General features: G+C 30.3%; 1 protein-coding gene across 3 annotated transcripts in view; it reads left to right on the plus strand.

Moving 5' to 3' along the window:
• The window catches only part of LOC128991297 (uncharacterized), a 430,235-nt gene that overhangs the window by 381,641 nt on the left and 25,525 nt on the right, over positions 1–23,069 (plus strand). For all 3 annotated transcript variants that reach the window (XM_054414071.1, XM_054414073.1, XM_054414074.1), the window contains 3 exons: positions 3,328–3,471; positions 21,442–21,610; positions 22,813–22,926. In XM_054414071.1, the coding sequence (XP_054270046.1) occupies positions 3,328–3,471; positions 21,442–21,610; positions 22,813–22,926 (427 nt within the window). The remainder of the gene's footprint in view (positions 1–3,327; positions 3,472–21,441; positions 21,611–22,812; positions 22,927–23,069) is intronic.

Consider the following 23,069-nt stretch of genomic DNA (forward strand, 5'->3'; position numbering starts at 1 on the left):
TAGAGCGGGAAAAAAATGAGTGCGGCAATAGTATGCACTATTTATTTATTTATTTATTTTTGATTGGTGGCCATTCTGGATTACCACGTCTCCTGCGGATTGGAAGCGAGGCTGCATCGTACATTGACTTTTTCAATGAATCAACTTCATCTTTCAAACGCAAGATTATGGTTAAATATTCTTTTTTCCAGCATTAAACAAAAATGTTAAATTACAAATCTTTCAGGTATCATCTTAACTCATTATTTATTTCTCATCGCTCTCAGCTCTGTATTATACCTTCTTTGCATATACCGTTTCCTCGTCGTTTTTACTTGTCTCCATGGTTATTCACTTCAAATATTTATCATTGTTTTAATATTATTTATTGTTCTCACAAAAATATTTATACATCTGTTTATTGTTATTCATTGTTATTTATATCGTTCATTGTTATCTCATTGTTATTTGTATTGTTTATTGTTCTCATAAAAATATTTATCATGTTTATTGTTATTTCATTGTTATTTATATTATTTATTGTTTTCTAGGTTAGTCCATGTGCCATTTATTGTATACATATCTTCGTCATTCATTTAACTATGTACTTGCTTATCGTTTCTCAGTTCTCTCTTTGTCCAAGTTTTTCACATGTATACTTTACTCTTATTATTGTTACATTTGAAATTCCTTTCATTGTTATTATTATTATTATTTTGGATTATCTAGTCATAATGAGCAATTTACAACTCAATCAAACTGTAAAATTGGTGTAAATCCGTTGGCAAATAAATAAATAAATAGTAAAATGAGTGTGGCAAAAGTAAGAAAATACAGCAATCAGCTACTTTGCGTGCTATAATCAGTACAAGAAAGCCCCCTTTGTCAGGTAACTGTGGGAAAACGTAATTATTGCATCAGAGTTTCTTTAATCAACGGGCGAGTTTTATGTTTTATCTTTTGGTGATGCAGGTAGCAAACTAGGTTAATATGAAAGCACTCGTAGCATTATGGGATGAGATCTAGGCCAACTGTGTAGTCTTACCTCCCAGATATTGGTTTTAGAAAAATATAATTCTTAAAATTAAAATTTTATGGACCGCCATTTCCCAACGAATCCTGGATAAATTATTTCTAAGTGGTCCTTATCAATGTACTGTATTAGGTAATCGTTTTGTACATTTGGAACTGGATGAAATTTAAAGAAGGGAAAAATCCAAAATGCTATATTTGTTTTTTATGTGCTATGAAAATTCCAAAATTAATGTTTTAATATTATATGTATGCCTATTATTGACCATTGACGATCATTTAAAGAAGTAATGCATAAACAACTATTAACACGAAATTAATTCAGTTGAAATTGAAACTAGTAAAACTAATTTGAGTTTGTCTAAAATTGTCAATTAATTTAATTTTTGATTTGTTGTATGTATTTATTTTTTTTTTAGTTAAATTTGTTTTTACTAAAGTTTATTTGTACTATTGGGAATTTAAACTAACTATGTATTTTAAAAAATTCATGTAACAATGTGGTTTTTTTCTATTGAAATGTTTTCCTCTCACATTGATATCACTTATATCATGGATTTATTTATTAATTATTAAGTTTTGTTCCGTAAATATTATTAGTTCTCCTTTCAATAAACTAAAGTTTTATGTTGTGCCTTTGGTAAATATGCTAATGCATTGTATTTAATTCGATGTATTACGTCTTACTTAGTCTAAACTAGTGCTTGTTTTGAATTGCTTACATTAGAAAATATAGTAATTTACTAAGCTTTTGTATCCAAAGAGCTCTTTACCTCATTGAACAAAACAACTGGATAGAGTTCAAAATGGTGCGACAAATTAGGTATAACGAAAAAAGTCAGATATTATGTAATCGTTTTTTTCTAAGTCTGTACTGTGGTATTTTAAGTTTATGAAATAAATTGTTGTATTTGTTTTATATTCTAGAGGGATCTGCATTTAATTTTAGATTAAATCTCATATAGGGTTTATTTATTTATTGCAACTGATTTCGTCAATTTATAATTGAATTACATTATATGAGTAACTCATAATGACTGAGCAGACTAATATAAATATGCCGAGGATAAATATACTAAGTAACAATGCTAAAAACTAGGTCAGTAAAAAAACTAGACCTAGGAGTAACAAGAAATAAAACCAACTCATTGGTGAACCTCGTATACTATTTTTAGGTCAACCTATTAAAAAAGTTAAACAAGTATGATCAAACTCTTGGAACACACCATTAATAAATTGGTCTTATCATCTTATATTCGTATCTCTGCTGGATATTTTTCATAGGTAAATAGTACCTATATTAAAGTAAGTCTAAAAAATCACAACAAAGACGATTGAGACTAACCTAGAAAAGATAAGGATCAATAATAATTTATATTTGAAGTGATAAACATAATACCGTAGTGACAGGGCAATACAATAAGAAAACAGTACATGCAATGGACGGACAATAGAGCTAGGAACGATGAGAAATAAATAATACAATAAAAGACGATACCTAATACATTTACGTTTAATACTAAAATAAGGTGTATTTTGCTAGAAGTGCATGCTTGAAGGATGCATGTGACACATTAAACTCATTTACTCATTTATTTTATATAATCTTAATGATATATTAAAGCAAAAGCCTGGAAAGAAATATTCTTTCTCAAGATTTCTTTACAATTCAAACTGACTTCTTAATTAAAACGCTCGATTTAAAACTCTCAACTTTTCCTTTTCAGAATCTTATCAATAGAAACTCTGTCTGTGTCTTTACTTCAACAATTGCTAATTTCTAAACTTATTTCGTCTTATTTTCCTCTAAAGCTTCGAGAAGTAACTGATAGAATTTATCGTATTTATTTCCAACGTAAATTCATCGAAGAAACTTTAGTAACTGCAGAAGCCGAAAAACATTATTGGTAGCATGTAGTCAAAAAATGTTGTGATATGTTTTCAGATTTTTCTTATGCTTTTCACTTCCCTAACTCAATTACTCTTCTCTTGGCTCAAAACTCGATCTTGGTTACGACTTTAACATTATTTAAAAGTTTTTCATAAATATTTTCCATCGTAAATGTAAACTCTTTGTCTGAAACTTATGCTTACTGAAAACAATAAACAACAATGATCAACGTTCTAAAACGTTAGCAGGCGAGAAACACACAGTATTTAAGTTTCAAATAAGCTTCAGAATGTACAATAGGATTAATGAAGATATTTAGCAAAATTTTGACGACGGATAGTAACACAACCAAGGGTTTGGCCGATTCTTTGTAAAATTCTTCTACAATTTTTTACCTCGGTTTTAAAGTTTTTCTGGTGTTCCAGCCATGTCAACAAGACGACCTCCTACGAGGACCCTCGCACGGACTGGCAGGAGGAGCCCCCTCAGCCACGGACTGTGGAGCTCACACGACATCCCCTCCTGGGGTTCGGCTTTGTCGCGGGCAGCGAACGTCCCGTCATCGTCAGGTCAGTTGATCATTTTAGGTTCTCAACTCTGTCCAAATTTTAGAAATGGACATTTTTCATTATGAAAGCCATAAATTAACAAATAACGTGTTTTAAGGTAATAATTTCATTGGTAAGTGTATTAATTGTACATCACTACTGGTTTGTTCTTCTAGCTACACGACTGGGTGTCAGAAATCGATTTCTTTCAATATTTTTTTAATCTAGAAAAGCATTAATTAGTGGAAATGTTGATAAGAAATATAAATAGCAATAACTAAACAATTGTGTTAATTACACTGTAATAAAGAGTGTCCCAAAAAAGGTACTCATCTAAACTACTGTTTTTACTTAACTTCTGTTTTAATGGACATCACTCCACAACAATGTTCAGGAATTGTTGAAAACATGCAAAGACGAATGGCATGTGTAATAAACAATGGTGTCACATATGTAGAACCGCTTTAAGATAGTGTAAGTTTGTACAGCTAATAAATAATAATTAATTAATTGCCGTAAAATGATGAGTACCTTTTTTGGGCCAACACGTATTTAAATAGCTTAAATGTGAATTACTGCATTATTTACTTTACAATTTTCAACCCCTCATTTTGTAGAGGATATAAACAATAAGCATATACCTTGCAATGTCGATTAGACTGTCAAATAAAACTGAATGAATGAATGAATGAATGAATGCATGAAAAAGGTGCTTTATTGTACAAATTACATAATAGTCTACCTCCATATGTACAACATATAGAACACTAAATAAAATACATTGGTACTGCTAAAATAAAAACCTAACACTTATTAAACAATGGTCAATGTTGACCGTCTGTTTGGTTGGCAACATAAATGCCTTCTCCTTAACAAAAAACAATTCCAACTGTACAGTAAATATAACAGAACAAAAAGAAAGTCATTTTTTTATACATAAGGAAAAAACTATTAAATAAAGTAACGTCTAACTATGGGTATATGCAGCAGAGAGTCGTCTGTCAAATAAAACTGGTTCGGTAAACGCTCGCTAGATTTTTTAATTTGCCCCAAAACACACAATAACGTTCATTTCATCCTACTGATACACATTTAACATATTTAACTGAAATTGAGTTGCTCCGAGGAAATGATTATTTAAGTAATTTATTGTTTCATCATCCCAATAGCTCAGAACGTAAACAAAAGTAGATTTAAATTAAATATACGTTATTTATACACTCATTGGTGAACCTCATATCCTATTTTTATGTCAACCTATTAAAAGAGTCATACAATTATGATCGAACTCTTGGAACACACCATTAATAAATTGGTCTTGACATTGTATTTTCGTATCTGCTCGATGTAGCTCCTTTATGGCTGTAATCGGTTCCTTTACTGCCAACTTCAGACGTTTTCGATCATCAGTCGAGATATTTATTGTTTCCTTTGTCAACTACCGAGACGACACAGATCGAAATCGGATTTCTTGAGAGGCTGGCTTGAGAAGAGGAAATGTCAATACTTTTAACTAAACTATTCTATACTTACGTGGTATCGATATACATAAGAAAAAAATGTTTAATAGTATAATTTAACATAGAGAGTTATTAATTATTTTCATTTGGTTTCACTTTTTGGACAGATGTTTATATGAGTCCATTACAAGGCCCTACTCCTTAATATTTTTTCGATGAGCAAGAAAATATGTTATTTAAAAATCAAAATTTATCTCAATTTTCTACAATTTACGAAACATTTGACCCCAAATGAAGCTTGGGAATTTATTATCGGACAGATTTCTTTTACTCATGCTACATGACATATTTCTTCAGTGACATTGTGGTTTTATTTTAAAACAAGGAAACAATGGTCCAAGTGGTACTATGTTGTTAAGTCCAAACATTTTGAATATCATATTGAAGAGGATTTTTGGATAAAAATACCTAATTTAACAAGAGAATGATAGACATCAGTATAGTAAATAGTTCAAATAATATTCAAACACACTCACCAAAGTAAATGAATATTAAAATATGGGACATGAAATCCATATGTTATTAAAATCCAATACATAGTACCGAAGTAAAACGTCTTTAACTATTGTTCATCTTGTACATTCCAGAAACTTTTTTTGTAATAACAAATGTTATGTTATGTATAGCCTCAAATATACATTTGTAAAATATCAAAGTATAATATCAGTCAAAGTGTTCTCTCAGACTAAAGAGAAATACTAGCTTCGAATGAAAGAAACATGTAGTCTTTACATTGATCCGCAATAGCTCAAGTGCTTGCTTTACACTTAACATCCTGCTTTGCCTGAGAAGCTCTCTCCACCTCGCAACTTCATCCCATCCTTAGCATAATGACTGCACTAAAAATAGTTTTAATTCCTCACCATACCACTTTTATTTTGATTGTGAATAAAGGTTGTAAGTACTGAATACACAACATAATATTTAAATTCTCATTAATTATTTATTTCATATCTGTCCTTAGACAGAGTTGTTTCTGTAAAATTATTTTGAAAAGATATAATTATTTCAAAACTTCCACTTAAATATTTTTTTTGTACTGTACTTTCAATTAAGAAGATACAACCAAATCTTTGTTCAAACATACAGACTAAATAAACTAGTTGGTTGTTATTTCAAAACGTACACTAAAAATGGTTGATAATTTTAATAATTAAGTTATTGAGATTTAAACAAATTTGTTTTTGAAAATCCAGACCAACCTTTTTCAAGTTTCTGTTTAAATAACGTAAAGAAACATTCCAGCAATCCTCCCAATTCATTTGTTTGCATTTTGCTAAAATATTATTATTTGGAAACACTGCAAATGTTAAAATGTATTGTTTATTTAGTAAAAGGTAGCAAATAAATAATTTCATAAATTGGAAAGCTATCTTACAAGATAGTTAGGTGTCCAGATTTTAAACAAAACGAAAATTCTACTATCATGAAAACTTTAAAATCTTGTTACTGCCTAGACTTTGACGTGGAAATACAATATTAAAAGTACTTTGTGGTTGGCTGACCAGGATTTGCTTTTTAAATAATATAATATATAAGACTTACCGTCTTGAAGCAATCCAGTTTTTGTACTCAGTCCTGTCGTCTGTTGTCTGTCAGTTGAGCACATGTCAAAAGTGAGGTTATGTCGCGACATACAAGTAGGGTAGGCCTACCAAAGTTTATGTTTTCATCTTTTATGTGTAAAATGTGTTGTAAAAAGTTGACAAGAACCAGAATATTCGCATATTTATAATGAATTGACCTCTAGAAGAATGTGCTGAAGATGGCTTTATGAAGCCGAAACAGCTGTACACTGAGTACAAAAACTGGATTGCTTCAAGACGGTAAGTCTTATATATTATAATATTAAAAGATAAACCATCTGCATCAAATGTTGTAATATTTGATGCACTAATAAAGGCCTGTGGGCCCTTTAAGAAAAACATTTTATAAGTTGCTGCCCAAAGTTTTGATACACAATCACTTTTTATTTTCTGGCAGGAAAAAAGTGGAAGTGACGCACGGTTTAAAGAAACATTGTCTTTGGATCAGTTTGATATATTGGCCTGAGAAACAATGTGTTTTATGTAGCCGTTTGTCTGAATAAGGAAACAACCAGTATTATTCTGCTCCTTCACTGTATAAACATAAACAATAGAATAAATATAATATACTGTTTGTTACTAAAAACATCATAAATGGTTAAATTGAAAAATTCAGTTTTCTTTACTATTCCAACTTTTTAATTATGATAAACTAAAAGAGCAGCATGTTCTAAACACTATATTTCACTTCACCCATTAAATCAAATTTTATAAAAGCTTAGATAAAGAAATGCAATAGTGCCGTATATTAAAGGAGGCTAATTTAATTATATTCCCTTTAAATAAGTAAGTACATGTCCTAGTTAATCGTCGTCTAGATGTAAAACTTAACTCAAGTCATGTTCGAACACAAAACCAATGCATTAAAATGTAAATAGGTTATGTTTAGGCTTAACAAGAGAAAAGTGAGATTATCTTACTTGGCATCCAGTGTTTTTAGTGATTGAAACCACGGACGCAGAGAGCGTCTTTGATTTCAATTCTGGCTACATAGAGCCCATTAATCTTTAAGGACGGAATGCCTACTCCAGTTTCTGAAAATAAATTTACAATAATTCAGATACACGATCAATTTATTGAAATAAGCTTAAATTTTAGCGAATTTTTCTATCCATAAACTGTGTAGAACAGGAACCGATGGATCAGGTCATAGTAGATTGAAATTATATTAACAGTTAGGTCCTGGGAAACCGTTATGTGTAAACAAAAGGTTATAAGGATTGGGTAAAGCTACAAATAGCAATAAATGTCCAATCTCAGAATTTCTCCTTGTTCTCTCCATACTTCAAGCTTTCAATTTCCTGTTTGGTCAAGATATGGCACCAATACAAAGGAGTTTGAGGAAATATTGGATATTCAAATTCGTCACCACACATAGATTTTATTTTTTTTATTACTTTTGCTTTATATATTTCTTTGAACGACAGTATAATATATCCCTATGTAAGGAATATTGAAATAAATCTCATATATTCATTCGCTTTATTACAACAACACATTAATATTATATTGGTACTTTTTAAGTTTGATTTACATTTCTTAGAACTGCAGTAAACATTAGGTTATGTAAGTTAACTTTCAAGAAATTTCAGATATTCTCCTTAATCAAAACTACCTACGCATTGATTTTATATTATAACAACGTTTAAATCTTTCTCCGTGAACTGCAGTGTAAACTGGTAGAAACGACAACATATTTTATTTTTGTGTCTAATATATTCATATATTAAACTGTGCTCTCAATAATCAACACTACATATTTTTTCACTAAAACTAATATAGTCCTAATAAGTTTTTGTTTCATTTCTATTCAAACATTGGTGGATACTAAATTAAAAAATGACATTCGATATCCTTATTGATCGAAACTACATATCTATCTATCTATGTATAACTTTTATTACAGTTGTTTTCGTTCCTCTCAATCCACAGTAGAAACTAAGGAGGATTCATAGCCAATAATGTAACATACAATAAACTTTTATTTCGTTTGCCTCGCATCTGATACAATTTGATTTTAAAGATAAAGAAATTCTGATTTTTCAAAAACGACACATCGGTTTCATATAAAATGTAAAATGTGTCTCTGTGATCTTCAGATTACATGATAAGATAATGTGGGGAAATGTTTTAAAAATATCCAAAATTCTCGTTCATCTAAACTTCAATTTGATTTGATATTTTCATTTTTTCCTGTGAACTGTGGTAGTAACGAAAACATGAGTAAAAATATTTTATTCTATTCAAATCTGTATGCAGAAACATCTGACAATTACATTAATGAAGACCACACCTCAACGGTTCGATGGTAAAATCTGCGTTTGGTTTGGTTTGCAGTGTAATATTTTTTTGTTTAATTTTTCAGGAAAAAAATGAAATATTAATTTTGAGCATGTTTGACTAAGCCTATTGTAATGGCCAAAATAAATCTTGAACATCTACTAGCTTTTATAGTTGCTAAATAATATTTCTAACACACTTTACTAAAAACATATAAGCCTAATTAAATTAAATGGTTGATTTGAGTTAACATTTCATTGTTATTGTGCAATTTCAACCCCAGACAGAATACAACTCTTCCTTGCATCGGAGCCATATTGGATTATTGGATGGAAGTGATGTGTTATTGGCTTCATTACAGTTAATGAGAGAATCCTGCATGCGACCTTTTATCATTTTTGTTATAATCCATACCATCAGACTTTATAGTCAGTGTTATAATGCAGTTTGTTTCAGAATGTCTTCAACAGATATAAAAGTAACCTCTAACAACTGCAGGGAAACAGTTGAATTTGTTTTTAGTTAGAATTTATGGGGTATTAACTATTATAAAGTAAATAAATCACTATAAAAATTTAAAACCATCTAAGTGAATTACATAAATTATTTTCAATGCTAGTTAAAACAAAAAAATATATTAATCCATGGATAAAATATACTTGGACAAGTGCATTATCTTTAACCTTTTTAACTACACAAAATCTAGTCAAAAAATAACACTGTTGTCTTTGTTGAAATGTATGAATATATTATAATAATATATTGTTAAACATTAATAAACAGAGTGACCATTTATGTATAAAAATGTCTACGGGTATTTATAAAACAATGTGTATATGTGTAATAATGATGTAATATATGGTTTTCGATAATTTTTATTGCTTGTAATTGCACACAGCCACCTGTATTAGAGGTGGCTATGAATTGCATTAAATGTCAAATTGATTAAACTAAATATATTGGTATTTTTGCATTCCGTCGCTTGCCTTTCGGTAATAAAAGAGAAACTAAGCATATACTATAAAATACACCCTAAAAATAGCAAAAAATACATTTAAGCTACGTGTAGTAGCTACTCGAAAAAAATCGAACGCAACGTGGACATAAAACCCAACATCTGGACAGATTTTATTATAGGATAAGTGTATCTTGTATTCAGTATCTAAAGTCAATGCCTAGAACAGAAGAAAACAATCCGTGTATGTTTCACCAACTTTGCGACATTGGCATTCTTGTCTTAACTATGCTTTACTCACAAACGTAAAAGATACTGTGTTTATTTTCCCAATTTTATTTCACCCCTTGTTTTTCTACCCCCCCCCCTCTACCCCTCCCCAATATCCGTACAACACGATGCAATATCACGTACGCTGGAAGGGGTACGTGGCGACGATAAAGTTTTACGGTCAATTGTACGACTCGGCACGTTCAGCCATAGAAATCGATCTTTAGGCTTTATAGCGTTCGAATGTTTCTTAGGATTGTAAAGATGTGTTTATTTGGAATAGATGTATTAGTTTAAGGTAAATTAAAGAATTATTTTAGATTAAAAAGATAAGTGTTTTTCGTTGAATTTAATGTTTTTTTTTCGATAACTTAATTCAAATCAATTTTAACCATTGCATTGTTACAATATATGTGGTGTTTTTTTTTTCAACAAGACGTCGTTATAGTTACGGTTTTGGTACTTTTTTGTGGATATTACCTACTTTATTTTGCGCTACTGTTGCTCCTTTACTCAATCAGATACTTATTATTAAATCTATGACTTATGAACTTAGGACTATTTTTGTTATAAAGGGTTTATTGTCAGTTCGGTTTCGTTGCGCATTGTTGAAAACTACAAAATGTCTTTGGCTTTTCCTCAAGAGTGTATATTTTTTGTGGTAAAATACACTACGGTTTTGAACAGTCCTAATTATCCCATTCCCATTGCATGGTAAAGAAAACCCCAATAAGTGTGTTAAATAACCAATGCTAAATGGTATTCATAGGAATGTCCTTTTCTTTTGTACTGTATTTAGTAATTTGCTACTGTACTGTAGAGTAAATGGTTAAGCCATCATGTTACAATTTACTTATTTACATTTTAGAAAACCGTCTTGGCTACTTGGCATGACCAACGTTAAAAATATTAAAATTTCATTTCTAGTTTTTAACAAAAAACTAATTTTTCCAGTACATAGCCTCGCATGGATATTGTTTTTAGCTTAAAACTAAGATATTTCTGACGATTCGAAGAAAATCATTGGAACCGTTTTTTTAATTCTTGAGCGCAAACGTTACTCATATTATAGTATAAATAAATACTTTTTAAGGCCAGAGAGGGCATTTTTCGCTCATTCAACTTATATAATATACTATCAAATTCACTTAAAGAGGCAGCTAAATTTAGAATTCAAAAATTAAAAAAAAACCCCTTAGTCAATAAGATTATTATTCATTTAGAGTATACAATTATATATCTGAGCTAAACAATTGACGAGAGCTAGGTATTATAGTCTATGTTGTATTTGAAAGTGGATCAGAAATCAAGATGCTTACGTTTCGAATCTGTTTGGGATTTAATCCGTAATTTACAGGGCTTACTCTACACTCTAGAAGATTTACAGATGGATATATTTTATCATTGTCATTGCAGATTGCATATAATTGCAGATGATGAGCATTGGCGTTACAGATTGCAGAAGATGATGAATGTTATTATGGTGGAAGATTCAGATCATTGTCATTACAGATTACAGATTAGAGATGCATACAAATTAGGTTAGAGATAGCATTGTCATTACAAATTATTTCACATCATTCAACAAATGCCGAATAACGCCAACGCCATTGAACGCAAACTCATGTAGTAGTGCATTACTGTATTAGGTTTAATAACCGAGGTAACTATTAATTTCGTAGAAAAATTAGGTACTCAGCCACTAGGTCCTTGTGTTGTAGACAAAATTATACCTAATTGCACAAATATTATATTAAACAATGAACAAACTAGTGTTTAAGTAAATTTTACAATTGATTGATAATTATGTATTATGTATTATTCAATTGAAGATAGTAAAGAAAAATAGTTAGCTTAGTTAAATATGTTTTTAGAAAATACTAATCCAAAATGCAATAGAAAAAAGTTACCTTTAAAAGTCCAGTTGATTAAATGTTGTGTTTGTTGTGAAAAAAATTACTTTGTAAAATAAAAATATGCACACCATGAAATTTTCTTTGACAAAACTAAACAGAGGTATCTCATTTTACACTATAAACATGCTCATCTGCAATGCTCTAGAATATAGGGCGATCTTTTAAAACGTTTTTACGTTGCACTATGTTTAATTATTCAATGGATTAGTATAGAATATATATTAAAAGTTCAAAGGAGGTCAGATCATGTTTTATTTCACATACCATTTATTTAAATAATTTTTATTCTTAAATTCGTAAAATAAAGGAAACTTATAAGCTAGGTACTAGCTACTTGAGTACTATATAAATAAGACAACATTGAATCGCTGAATGGAGAACGGAGAGTTAAGAAGAATTTAAAATAAAGATGAGATAGGCCTACAATTCGGTTACAGCTGAAGTCTTTTATGTACGATTCTGTAACAAGAACGCCAAAACAATCATCAGGTTGATTGACGTCTGAACAGGTGCAATCAACCCCCCCCTTCCCCTTCCAACCCCCTTACCTTCCTGGAGGCTTTTAATTATTCCCACAATTGTGTGGGTGGACTTGGGTTTCCTTGATTGCTGGTGTTCGCTTTACTATGTCCACAAATTGGTTTGGTTTCTAGTGCCTCAAAAAGTTTTTGCCCCCAATACATTCAAAACTAACTATTTAACAAGTTATTATACTTGTTATTGATACATTCTAATAATAGTCCGTACATTGACTTTGAGTTGCCCAATAACTTCTTATCCTGTTGTAAAATCTCAAGTCATTTTATGTGTTTTATGTTGGCTAGGTTACGTAGTGTGCTGAAATAGACCAAATGTTTGTCTATTGTTAAGTTTGTAGTTAGTTTTCTCTTCACTCTAAGCAGTTATTACCGTTACATTGAGTCGCCTAATTATTTTAAACCCTTATGTGAGTGAAGGATGAATATGAAATGGTGTTAAATGTCTTGTGTAGCTTTGTTACTGATTAAGACTAGCTGTTTGTTTAGCAATGTCCGTTCGTTTAATGTCCTACTATCAAGAGAGCTAGTTTAAGTTCAAACGAATAAAAAACACCACAGTTTTTTTATCCAGGATTGGACCTTAGCATTTTTCATGGTTTCCTAGGCAAACACTATTTATACTCCGCTATGCAGCACGCTGAATTTTTATTTCAGGATTAGTGTTGCCTACAGTATTATTTTGAGGCTTCTGATTGGCTGAGGGAATATCATTACCGCGACGATACGGTTGATGCCAACGGCCTCCATGGTGAAGTGGATAGATTGCTGAGCTTATGATCCGAAGGACCCGGGTTCAAATCTCAACTGTAGCACTAATTTTTTGTATTGAATACTTTTCATTATCAACAAGTTTGGTTGGTTTGGTTAGGTAATGACGGTTTAATTTTATGATTAAAACATTATGAAATTGAATTTGACCCAATTATAGTTTTATTTTATGAACAGAAATATTTTTGTCGGTTAAATCTTCATTTGATATTTTATTATTAGCAAGTCTGGTGAGTTTGGTTAGGTTTGATACTGTAGTTTAATTTTATAATACAAAAATTATAAAATAGGATTTGAGGCATTTATAATTTTATTTTATGAACAGAACCATTTGTTCGATTAATAAACCTTCATTAGAGTTTTTTCATTCTCAGAACGTTTGGTTGGTTTGGTTAGGTTATGACGGTTTAATTTCATAATACAAAAATTGAATTTGAGGCATTTATAATTTTTTTCTAAGAACAAAAATAATTGTTCAATTACTAAATCTTCGTTACAGTCAATCAGAAGCCTCTAAATGACACTGTTGGCAAAATTAATCCTGAAAAACAAATTGTGCATCCAGCACCCAGAGAACCAGTGACCAGATGTTTGGAAACGGTTTATTATTTTTGGTTGAGATAGTTTAAGTAGGTTAAAAAAATTGTACACAAATAAACGCTCTCTGTTTATACCAAAGAACGTAAATATACATCAAATTACGTTCAGCTAATTCTTAATTATGATATAGAAGGGAGTATGTTTGATCTATGACATAAACATCTCATACCATTTCGATTGTTCCCTGACAAAGAACCGTTAGAGAACTGACTCCAGAAAAATGTAAACACACACACAACGTTTATACAGATATGTAACAAAATGGTCCCGAGATATACTATTCAACAGTAGTATTAATGTTGTTGCTAAGTTCAAAACTAGTTACAGTACAAATTGTTCTGACAGTGATTAAAGTTTTCTAAACAAGTTTTATTAAGTCGTAAATGTTTACAAAACAAAACTCTATGGAAAATATAATTGCAAAAAGTTTCTTCATCATTTTAAATCAAATTGCAAATACTTATTCACTAAATAAATGAAAGAAAGAAACAATAAATTTGGATCCATTCGGTTGAAAACCAGCTGATGCAACTTTAAAAGCTGGAGCCCACGTTCAGATCCTTGTTTAACGAACAATAGAATGAAACTGCTTCTGTAGAATCGAGGAAATTAGATTTGGTCTTTACAATGTTATTCTTTTAGCTGTGGAAATTTTGTCCTCGATCTATACAGGCTTTTGTCCATTGTTTGTTTGTATATAAAAATATAAACTACAGGTCTAAACAATGTATTTTTGTTAACTGCTCTAGTTTGTATACTTGAGCTTTGTTTTGCATGCGTTTTCCTCATGACAGTAATAATTTGATTGTAAAAATCTCGATAATAATGAAACGTTGTTTTATTTTAAAAATTATTTTCAAAACGCTCACAGCGGCAAACCTGGCTAATTATATTTATATTCGTATCATTCGATTTTTACTAAAATATTGCCATAAAGAACTCATATTTAGTCCATATTTAAATAACGTTAGGTTTTATGATCACGTTTGCTACTAGGGAGAAGCGAATTTTTTTTCTCATATGTTAACAGTATTGGATGAATAAATGAATTTGCCACATTTGATACAAATACATACATAAACGTGCAGCCTAGTTGGCTACAAGATTGTATGCAAGAGTTAATTAATTGACATTTATTCTGTCTGAGTAATCTTAAAAAATAGACAAGTTTTCTTTTTCTCCATAAAATAAAATGAGAACTTTAAATGCAAAGTTTTTATTATTTTATTATGTAGCCTTTAATCCTATAACAACTCTTTTATATACTTTTTTTTCTTCGATAAACACATTCTAAGAAACCTGTGTAGAAAGAATGTGTCAAATAATTTTACGAGCTTCCACTGAAAATCAAGGCACATGGTTCTCCAACAACTTTGTGGCCATAAAACATTTTTATGGTACCCTTTTTATGACGGTAGCCTAGTTTTATGTTTTATAGGTTGTTAAGACTAAAGTTCAAATGGCAAGGCTTTACCTTTAAGACTTAACACAAATATTACCTAAAAGGGCTCTTAGTTGTTTAACTTTGAACATAAGAGAAAACAATAAAAAACAAATATTTAAATAGAAAAATAAAATGTTATAGTTTCATAAAGTTCTTATTGACTTCATGAGTTTTTGTTTGGACGTAGATATAAAGTGTTAGTAAAATAAACAAGTCTAAGAAGTAAGACTGTTAATAAAATACATTAAATGTAAAACGGACTTCAATGGAAATTGCATTTACAGTAATTTAATTTCTTCATTCTAAAAAGTATTTTCCAGTATGAAACAGAATATTTCAGTATATTTCGTTTGAAGCATGTTTCAGTGTCCTGTTTAAAACTGTTCTAGCTGGTTGTCAAAATAGAGCGTTCCTTTGTAAGTTGGTCTCTTCTCTTGCTGACAGAGATCTTTTGCATTTTACATCTGCAAGAATTCGTATTAATCTTTTTAGCTTCAAGTAAGCTCTACTAAGTGTGGTTCTTCCGCCCAGTAGATAAAATAATTGAATTAATAAATTTTAAATCATAGTTATGGAATAGTAGCTTACATTCCCAAACAATTAAGCATTTTCAGGCTATAATTGACTTCTTTTGAGAGGAGATTTTAGTAACTAAGGGTTTTCTCAGGATATGAGCCTTGCTACGTATATCATCCCGATCGAGGAAAATTACAAGGAAGTTACTGTGGTCTTGGTATCAACAGTTTTGAAAATAAATTAATGGGTTTAAAACGGATTCGTTTAATTAATTATAACAGTGATAATATGTTTATTATAACAGACGTAGTTGGATCCGAGATTTTGTATTCAAATTTGTAGGATTGGAGATTGAAAATGTCTGAATTTTATCATTACTAAAGTTCAGTTATAAATTATTCAAAGTATGTAATTTAATCCGTATACAAGGCGAAAAACCATCTCTAATATTAGCTCTGTTAGAGAGGTTTCAACAATCGTTTTTGAAGCTTCATGGTTATATTAACCTTAAATAAATAACCTTAAATATAGAATGGATTTCTAACGGATAAGCAACAAGTAAGAATGCAATATTTTGATATTAATGATGATATGTTTAAGGGCATTTAGATAGCTTTTCTGGAATAAATAAGTACCGCAACTTCAAAATATGTTACTCTTTATCATTCATACAATAGTTTTAACTTCGTATAATTGTTTTTATAAGTCAAAAAAATAATCATTAACTTTGTAAATTTATGTTCATACAACGTTTTGGTTGAATGATAATTTGGTATTTTATATTTAAATGTTTTCAGAAGGAAGGTTTTTTCGATCCTTGGATTTGGTATACCATATATATTGTAAATATTGCCTCCTTGTAAATATGTCTCACTGGTGCCCTTGCCTGGTGACTTTTTTCAAAGTTTGAGGTCCAAACCCAGTCTTCAAAGCATAAGATGTAGTAATTCTTGATCTTCAAACGTTGATCTCAAGCATAAAATAAAGACATAATGTCCAGCCTTTATTCTGTTCCTTTAGCTAGCAGATAATATATCAAAATTTTCATTTTATCAATGACATTTATATCTCTCACGATAAGACTTCCTTTCTCTATGTTATCTGTAATTTCTGCAAGCATATCGATGACATAACTGTGTGGTTTAAATGGTCTTCGGTGACTAAAAGTTTTCTTTTGTGTTCTGAAGTTTATACAAAGCTATTTCAATCTAAATTCAGATGCCTAATTTCAGTGCTTAGCTTGACTTTGTCTGCCCTTTTTTGGTACATGCGGTTATCCCAACTTTTAGACTATGTGTCCTGCAAAATCCTTCTTCAAGTGAGTAGTCTTTCAACTTATTAAATAACAGATTTATTTTTGTTTAGTAAAATTATCAGGTCTATTGAGAGTGATTTCACTCGCCATACTCTGTTTGTTTAATCACTAAAATAAAAGCACTTTCACATAATTTGCCTGGTGCCTACCATACAATGTTTTTATTATTGCCATGATTGTTTCTTTTATACAGCAAAATTGATTATAGTTACAAAAAAGCTTTGAGAAAGTGTTCAAATCTCTTGCAATTGATTATGGATATACGAAAATATCGCTCTATTAACACTACAGACCTTAATTGAAATTTTTTTTTTGTATTCTGGATTCTGGAAGTGTTACGCCAAAAATAAATGATTTCATGACATCAGCACAAATTGCCCTGTTTCTAACTTCGATTCGCCCCACCCCACGATTCTGGGTCGCTTTTAATTGCTCTGCCAAGATCTTTGCCGGATCTCTTACTCAAGGATTTTCAGTTCTACCTCTTAGATTTCTCATATTTCTGTTTCAATTCCCCGGGATCAAATATTTTACTGACATTCAATTTCGCAGTGATTATTTTCTGATGAATCGTTTTCAATTCGTTGAGCAATCCAACACTTAAAATGCTGGCTCCTTTGTGAACAATGCAATATTAATAGTTTTTTTTATACATAGGCCTAAAACGGATTTGTAAAAAATAGTATCGTACCAGGCATTATACCGTAGCACTATTGTAGTACCTACTGTATTTAAAACACAGCTAGAACATGGCGAGGCATGTGAAAACTCTGATTTGAACGAAAATATGGGTTGGATCAGTAACTAAACACAATTATTTTTACCGGTTTCCATATACTTAAAACTAAAAAAATACTTTTGTTTTTATAAAGATCTTTTATTTGAGACAAAGATAAACCTTAGACAATAACAAGCAATTATCTTATACAATTTAAATTCACGATAAAATATAATTTAGTGATATATTCTTCCAAGCAGATATAGAGTTTAATATTGACGAAATCAGAAGTTAAAAACTACATTGAATGTATTAGTTAGATCGTTAATCCAGCAGAATAAATGACAAAAATATACAAATCTATTTAATGGGAAAAATGAAATGTACACAAATGTAAAATTAAAAGTACTACTCAAAACATTATAATCTTCTCTAACAGTAATAAAATGACTGTATTAAAATGATTGAGTTTTCCACTGAATCAAATTTCCAATCATAATTGACATTTAAATTATCAGTTTGACTAGTAAAGTACTATTCAATGGTTAACATTATTTATAATCCAAAATTTGTTTTAAAATTGTTTTAAAAACTGTAAATTTAAGTATTCACTTGTAAAAAAATCATAATAACAAATTGTTTCTCAAGTTATTTGACGGAACAAATAAAAAAGATAATTTTCAGCTTCCATTGTTTCCTGACCTTTGCTATCGATCTCTTTGCTCAACTCGGACGATCTTCTTCCTTCGTTTTCTTTTCCACTAGAATGTGTTAATATGTTGAAAATGTATATGTGATAAATAACCTATTATATTTTTTATTAATAAAGTATTTTGGCATTTAAAGGTTAAATGCGTGTATTGTGATAGACGTGTATAGGAGTACAAAACATTGTTGCTTCCTTAAAGTTTGAAAAATTTTTAAAATTGGTAAATTGAACATGCAACTAAATAATGAATCTACAACCTCTCATTATGGTAAAAAAACCTAGTGTTTAAAATCCTAAGTTATGTAAATTTAATTTAGAACCATAAAAATGTACACAGTTTTATTTTATACTAATTATTATGTTGTCATGCTTCTCGTTTGATTTTTTTCCACTAGGTGCTGTACAAAAATTAATTTTATAACGAATTGGCCATTCCATCTATTTAACCAAATTAAAAGTACCTTAAGGCACTTTTTAACAACAAAACAAGCTCACATGTTTGTATCCCAGATTTTTTTACTTTATTGCCAATCAGCTGATGTGCATTATAGCATAGTTATACATGTATATGTATATGAGTTATAGTATTATTGGGAACTTATTGTGAATAGACTCAACATGGTGTTTTAGCAAGATCAAAGAGTGTGTGTTGTACATTCAAAATCATTGGTTTTGTGCCAAGAAAGGTTTAAAATTATGTTTCTAGATGTGATTGCAGTACTTACAAATCTACTGTTCATAGAATCGTTTTAAGGAAAACTTTAACGTACAATACATACTCTATTTGAGCTTATGAGAAAACCATATTGAGTCTTATTTGCAATAAAGTGTCAATAACACTAAACTTCATAGATATCAATGCAACAATGCATTTTAGCTGATCGGCAACGATGGAAAGAAAACATGGAAAAATAATAAGTGTGTAAATATTTGAGTTGCGTTCAAAACAAACTTCCTGTACAAACAAATAAGTAACTACACATTGAGCTACCTAGCAAAATATTACTAGAGCTATAAAAGAAATTTAGCTCTACTATAAAAATTACAATCATTGAATACACGTGAACTGAATACAACCGAAGACACTCTTGAATTCCTGATAAATTACCATCGCATGGTTTTGGTTTGATTAAATCATAATCAAATAAGCATTACACTGGAGTCATGTGTGTTGCCTTTGGCTGGTTGTGTTTCTATTGATGTCATTACGGCTGGCGTGGCTTCCCTACCCTTGCTGTGTTAGTTGCTACTCCACTGTAGGTAATGCGATCTTAAACAGCTACGAGCAAACTTTGACTAAGAGGTACATGTTTGTTGTAAGAATTAGAATATATTTTTAGCCTTTATTATTTTTTTTAAATTACCAACCAGAATTTTGTGTTAACATAATTTTTACGTAAAGGTGTTTTCTATATCTTAAAATGAGTGTTACATCACAGATAAAACATACTCCCTTAGTACATTTCTCATCCTTGTGGAACAGCTGAAGCCAATTTTATTGTTAGTTCTGTCCGGTGTACTGTAGAGGTGTTGTTTTGTTTACAATTGGTTTCTTGTTAAGTCAGCCATTTAAAACCTCGTTTAACCAAATAAAACAATCTTATCATAAATAACTCGTTCCTTAGTTATATAACCAAAAAGTAAAGCACAAATCATTAAATGGACCCTAAAATAATAAAAACAAAATGTTGCCTACACTAGCAATCAGTTTTACCGTAAATGAACTAGACACGAAAAATTATTGCTATATTGCTATTGATTTGTTTTAATATTCTCTTCAATTAATTAAAACTAACAATTAATCGGTCAATTGACTTAAAGAAATTTGCAAAGAGCATAGAAACAAAATATAGATTCTTACTTACGTAAGAATAATGCATTACCTGCATGCATAGAGCATAGAAACAAAATATAGATTCTTACCTACGTAAGAATAATGCATTACCAGTAATATATTTTGCAATTTCAACTTTTTTTGGAGAAATCGAGTATATACCTTCAGCTGTTTAACTTAAGATATAAGTGCTTTTCCAAATTATTGAAAATATATTGATGATGATGATTACGCTTTTTCTTAAACTAAAAATATATATAATTTAAAATTTCTATTTTAGCATAACGTTTTCTGAATTGGAAATTAATAACATATATTATCAGCTTTAAACCAAAGTTACTACACAAAAACTATAGTTTTGTCAACATCTTTTAACAGTTTTCAGTGTTTAAAATAGAAATGTTTTCCACAGGAAGTTGGAATCATTTTTATCTTTAGAACACTTTTTGTAAGTCACATTTATAATGGAGTTCACAACTTAAATGTTTACCACTTTTGTTGACATTATCTAAAATTATTTACAATTATTTGTAAGGTTCGTGTGTAACAATCAACTAACCCCAGCTTATTCACAAATTATTTTTTAGTTGTTTGACAAACAAGCAAAAACAGTTGATTCTGAAATTATTTTTCAATAATGTGACTGAGAAATTTAGGTTACTAACTGATTGTTAAATTATAGGCCTATTTATATTTCATGTTTATGACAGAGAACTGGTTCTAACTGATTCATATTATTTTAACTTCGTAACACAGAACTGTATCCAGCTGATTCATAAACTAGTGTTCATTGTTGTTCAATTACGACCAACTATCTTAGTCAAAATTACTTGTGTTTTTTTTTTATGGAGTTACCAGTTAATTCTGGAATTAATTTTCATATGTGTGTCAGACTAATACCAGCTGCTTCCCAATAGTATATTCACAATGTCAACGAACTAATATCAGCTGATTTCCATATGATTTGTTCCAAATTTGTGATAAAAAAAATCAGATCAGCTGATTCCAAACTTTGTTTCAGGTTTGTGACAGAGAATGGCCCCAGCGTGGGGAAGCTACAGCCGGGGGATCAGCTGTTGTCTATTAATGACGAAGATGTCAGAACAGCTCCGAGGGACCATGTCATTCAACTGGTGCGGAGCTGCAAAGAGACTGTACAGCTTGTCGTCTGCCAACCCCCACTGGACAATGTGAGTTGGGTTGGGAGTGGCTGGGCTGTGGTCGTGTATAGAAACATAATAACTATCCCGGTAGTAACTTCCTGAATCTGCTACACACTACACCTTCTCTAATTTTATTTCAGAAAGTGGCAAGATTATTTCAGAAAGCGTCAATTCTATTTCAGAATTATCATTTTTATTTCAGAAAGTATAATTTGCATTCCAGACTAGTAACTTTTATTTATCAATTGAATTTCAGAAGAATAAATTGAATTTCAGAAATAGTAATAAATTGCCACATATACTTCAGAGTTAGTCAAATGTATTTCAGAAATTAATATAAAAAGCTGTTTAACTCTTTGTTATCATTCCAAAATCAGCTATGCTAATTCCTAATGCTGATAACAAAGTTGTTTACGCAAATTACTTCTGAAATACAATAATTAATATCTTCTGAAATGCAGTTTATACCATCTGAAATATAATTGATATCTTCTGAAATGCAAATAATAGTTTATGAAATACTAAATGATCATTTCTTAAATAAAAGTCTTATTTTCTGAAATTAAAATTACTATTATGAAATTCAAGTGACTCTTTCTGAAATGAAAGTAGAAAAGGTGTAGATGCTTTGATGGCACAAATGTTGGCATTATCTATTCTGTTAAATCTTGCTATTAAATTTTGTTAAGACCAATATCCAAACTAATAAGATGAGTCTCAAACTCTAGATAACACATTCAATAAATGCTGTCTCACTGTTTTTCCATTAAAAAAAATATCTGGTATGCCTGAAACATTTGACGGGGCTTCAATGGCTTGCTTTTTTTGGATTTAGCTCTAAGCTCTAAGAGATTTTTTACCTCTATAAATTTCATTTATATTTTTACCGCTTTGATGCCTGTATCAGTACACTGTAATTATAAGTACCTATTTAGATTTTACATGTCATATATTTCCAATTGACTGTGAAAGACAACATTTGGTAAAAGAGAGTCTTATCAAATACTTTTACGGAACCGACAACCAAATAATTTAGAGCAGGCCCTAGTCCACAGCTAATGTTCCAGCCAAACTACCTCAATGTGACACAATCTATTCCGACTTTGTCGGTCACCAATACCGTATTCAAGTATCAAACTTTAAACCTTTGGCTCATTTGTCTTAAGCAAGGAAATAATCACTTTCATTATAAAGTAATATAAGTTAATTTCACTAATTGTCTGTTTTAGTCAACAAGAAAGTCTGCGCTGTTGAGTTCAGCCAAGAAAGCAAAGCTAAAGTCAAACCCATCGAGAGTGAGGTTTGCAGAAGGTGTGGTTGTCAATGGCTCCCCTCTCTACACGGTGAGAAACTTTATTGGGTTTTATGTTTAAGGTAAAAAATATTGGCAGAAATCCTTAACTACCAATTTTGTTTCAACCCAACACTTAAAGCTTCAAAAGCTGATGTATTGGACACAAAATTAATAACATGACCATACTTCCAA

The sequence above is a fragment of the Macrosteles quadrilineatus genome, unplaced genomic scaffold (genome assembly GCF_028750875.1).
Source record: "Macrosteles quadrilineatus isolate MER2022 unplaced genomic scaffold, UCM_ALF_1.0 Scaffold_4__1_contigs__length_99947679, whole genome shotgun sequence".
In the NCBI taxonomy this organism is placed as follows: domain Eukaryota; kingdom Metazoa; phylum Arthropoda; class Insecta; order Hemiptera; family Cicadellidae; genus Macrosteles; species Macrosteles quadrilineatus.